The sequence below is a fragment of the Sinocyclocheilus anshuiensis genome, unplaced genomic scaffold (genome assembly GCF_001515605.1).
Source record: "Sinocyclocheilus anshuiensis isolate Anshui unplaced genomic scaffold, SAMN03320099.WGS_v1.1 scaffold659, whole genome shotgun sequence".
Taxonomy (NCBI): Eukaryota; Metazoa; Chordata; class Actinopteri; order Cypriniformes; family Cyprinidae; genus Sinocyclocheilus; species Sinocyclocheilus anshuiensis.
In genome coordinates, this window is record NW_015549698.1 from 873997 (window position 1) to 878092 (window position 4096).

The window sequence follows — 4096 nt, forward strand, 5'->3', positions numbered from 1 at the left end:
TTTAGCGCAACTCGTCAGTGAACAACGGCTCTGTGTAGTTAATGCTGCTCAATGTGAAAGCACGCACGTGATGGAGGTTTACCGCTGATTACAGAACCAGCTTTCTGACAAGATGCGCATTAAATATCGCATGCGATTTATCGTGCAGCCCTAGTTGGTTCTTTTCAAAGATACATTCATATAAAAACACCCGCGCTGCATTTTAATTTTGAAATGTGAAGCGTTCATTTTATTCAACGAAGTAAGCCTTTTGGAAAATCTATTTGTGGCGGCCAGTTTTGATATTTTGACGAGCCACCACAAATAACTCAATGTATAGGAAACACTGGACACTGCTATAAGACAAATGGCCATAGTGATGACATCGTGGAGGCTATTGTCAGACCCACAAACACATTTCGTGAGGAAAGTTAACGTGCACGTTATAATCAGCCCAGAAGTTTCATCTGAATTGAACGTGTTTCTACTTTCACATGCAAATTACTTGTTGCACTTATGAATATGATAACATTCCGGCATCAATTCTAGTAGGGTAAAACGTAGTTACGCTTTCGAAACGGTCTGTTTTGCCCTGCCATCATTAGCTGAGGCTGTGTGTGAACAAGCCGTGGCTGCAGCCTGCAGAGCGTGAGCTGCTCAAGCCGTCTCACGCAGCCAGAGGGAGTTCCACAACAACGCTTAGCTGCCCGCCAGTGCGCCTGCCTATAAATCGGCCTAATTTGCAGCACAATCGGCCGATGCCGATTAATTAAAAAATGCCAATAATCGGCCGATCAATCGGTCGACCTCTACTTAACATAAGACAAAAATAAATACAAACAAACGGTTTATTTAAACATTATCCAATAGTAAACTGTGGAGGACAAAATAAACATTTAATGTTTATTGTCCAATGTTAGAGAGAGGCCAAAATAAATAGAAGCATTTAAACTCCAACATGGAGAAGTCTGATGTAACACATAAGGTTTAATACTGTCTAATATAAGACTGAAGAGCAAAAAAGAAATAGAAACATTTAAACTACTGAAAGAACAAAATGGAGTAGTTTGATCACGGTTATGTCCACGGGCGCGGGTTGGGTAATAAAAAAAATGCATTCTGATTATTTGCGGGTGGGTCGCGGAAGGATAAAATAAATCATAAATGATGCAAATATTAACTACATTTTTTTAAATAAATTTTTTCATGAGGCAGACGATTTCATTTGTTTGTGTGTGTGTGTGTGTGTGTGTGTGTGTGTGTGTGTGTGTGTGTGTGTTCGCCTGATCAGGAAGTTGCAGTGACAGAAACGGTGACATTCCAGATAAAGTTTGAAAGGAGTAAAGCCTGTGTTAATGCTGTTGAGTAGGCTAATATGGCCAAAGAAGATATTTTGTTTTATAAATAAATGTTCATTTAAAAGCAGCCCACGATCAGCGTGTTATGTTACCGTTATCCCTTACGGCTCCGACGAGGTTTTGTTCCGTACTCCACGCTGTGACAACTCACAAAAAACTATTTTTAGTCAAGCAGCGCGGAGAGCCGCTTTAGAAACGTGCCGCGGCTGGCTCATAAACACAAGCACTGACTAGAGCGGCCGCGATCAGCTCCGGTGGCCGTGGAGCCGTAACACGCCGCAGACGTGTGCAGTGAGGCTCTAACATCACTGAATCTGCTGTTAAAAGTGAACCATCCATTCATCATATCATCATGCAAAACACACGACAAATAGCGAATTCTTCATTGTTTCTCGAAACGTCATAGCATTTCCACACTATCATAAAATGTGATTATCGGCCGATACCGATTTCCGGCCGATCGATCGGAGCATCCCTAATATATATATATATATATTAGGGGTGTAATGGTACACAAACATGACGGTTTGGTACGTACCTCGGTTTTGCCGTCACGGTTCGGTATGGTTTCGGTACAGCAGGAGGAAAAAAACAATGGTTTTTAAACAAAATTTAACAATGGTTTACTGAACAAATTGCTCTTTAACTATTTATTTTTAACTATAATAATCAACACTCAAATTAAAAAATTGTTCGCAAACATGTAAATAGTTTTTTAATTAACTTACAAATTATACAATTTCTATTTGTTGTTGAAATAATAATTTACAGAGTCAAAACTTGTTTCATAAAATATTTATTTAAACACATACATTAAATAATTAAGACATCACTAACAGGTAAAGTAAATATAATGAAGTATAGTATAATATTTTGCTAAATGCTCTTCACTAGACTTCATTTTTCTAGCAGATAACGAGCTGTAGGTCTACACTCATGGCTAGCCTGAGGTAAATGAAATGATACGTGACCTTTTGTTTACAAGCTGTTTAAATGACGTCTTTCCGTGGTTGAAACACTAATTGAGAGATAATGCGATGTTCATTCATGTTTATTTCGTGTAAAACTAGTAATAAAGAGGAAGGGATGATCACGCTCATTCTCACTCCGCGCTGCTGTTAGAACTGAGGCGTTAGTATACGGCGATATGTCGTGCCACATCAAAGAGCACCAAAAAGGCATTTATTGTCTGAATTTCCTGAAAAATGGAACAATTTGTTCGGTACACATGCGAAAGACCTGTGCCAGAAATGTCCGGTGCAAATACGTGTACCGTTACACCCCTAATATATAGCTACATATGTATTCCTTGTCTGTCTGAAATAAGTGTTTTAACGCTGTTAAACTTTGAAAAATTAACAGCACTACTATATATATATACTATATATTTTAGGGCTGCCCTCGACTAAGGATTTTTCTGGTCGACTAGTAGTCGTTCATTTTAAGCATTAGTAGACTAATCGCACATTTATTAATAAACCATTTAAATCATTATAATGAGCCTTTAATTGCCTACAAAAGTGCACACAAATAAACAGAGTCTTTACAGATTTGAAAGATGTAGCCTATTACTCTTATCTGTATGACAAAAAATTACGGTGTAGCCTATTTTAAGAGCAAGTGAGCGCACCGGCGCCTCCATCTGTCCTGCAGTGAGCTACTGTTCAGCTTCACACTCCTCACAGACACTATAGCGCACATTTCTCTAGGTTAACATTAGATTTAGCGGCCATGTAAAGTTGCTAATACTTGCATATTTCAGATGATAAGCCATATTTGTGGTGGATTTTGTGCTCAGTAAGTAGAGCATGGCACTAGCAGTGCCAAGGTCATGGAATTTCCCAGGAAAAGCATTAACTGAGAAGAAATGCAGTGTCGTTTTGGATAAACTGTCCGCCAAATGCATAGATGTAAATGAATGATTGACTGACAAAACAGAAACAGATTAAGAACCTTCTTCTTTAGAGCACAAAAGGCGGTATTTTGAAGAATATTCACGCTGATCTTTTTCATACAATGAACAAGTGTTGTGAAGCTGCAAATAGGGTTCCCAGTAAAGGTTCTCTTGGAACTGATATTAGAAAAGTGTGTACATTATATATTTAATGTATTGTGTGTATATTACAATGGTATTAAGCCATCAGTTTGAATGCGTTTGTGTGTTTTGTCCAGAAAATGGGATAATTAAATCAGACCGCGTGTATGAAGTTATGTTGGCCACAGACCGTGCCCACTTTTCCAGATGTAACCCATACATGGACTCGCCACAATCTATAGGTAAGCTCCAGTCCAAATTTATTAATTTGTTTGCACAATGCAGGTGTCTAATGTGGCCAAAGCTTAGTGACACAAAATTCCTGGTTTCTGTTTTTCCTGCTCTGCACGGCTACACCAGCCACTTTATTTTCCCTGTCTGTCTGAAACAAAAGGATTTGATTAATTCATTGGAATAGTCACGAACTGACATCCAAGGTACATCCTCTTCTATCCAGTGTAGACATCTTTAAAGGGGTCATATGATGTTGCTAAAAAGATCATTATTTTGTGTATTTGGTGTAATGAAATGTGTTTATGCGATTTAAGGTTCAAAAAACACATTATTTTCCACATACAGAGGGGGCGGGCTTGAGAACGGCGCGGACGGCGGATTCGACAAAGGAGCGTCCGGCGGGCTTGCAGCAACCACATGTGATGACACCGGGCTGGACTCCGCTTCGTCCACGGTGAAAGCCGATCCGGTGATCCACAGCGCAAAGTTG

At 39.3% G+C, this 4096-nt stretch overlaps 1 protein-coding gene across 3 annotated transcripts in view; it reads left to right on the forward strand.

Moving 5' to 3' along the window:
• Positions 1-4096, forward strand: part of pcmt (protein-L-isoaspartate (D-aspartate) O-methyltransferase) — a 13547-nt gene that overhangs the window by 2608 nt on the left and 6843 nt on the right. For all 3 annotated transcript variants that reach the window (XM_016449844.1, XM_016449845.1, XM_016449843.1), the window contains exon 2: positions 3510-3614. In XM_016449844.1, the coding sequence (XP_016305330.1) occupies positions 3510-3614 (105 nt within the window). The remainder of the gene's footprint in view (positions 1-3509; positions 3615-4096) is intronic.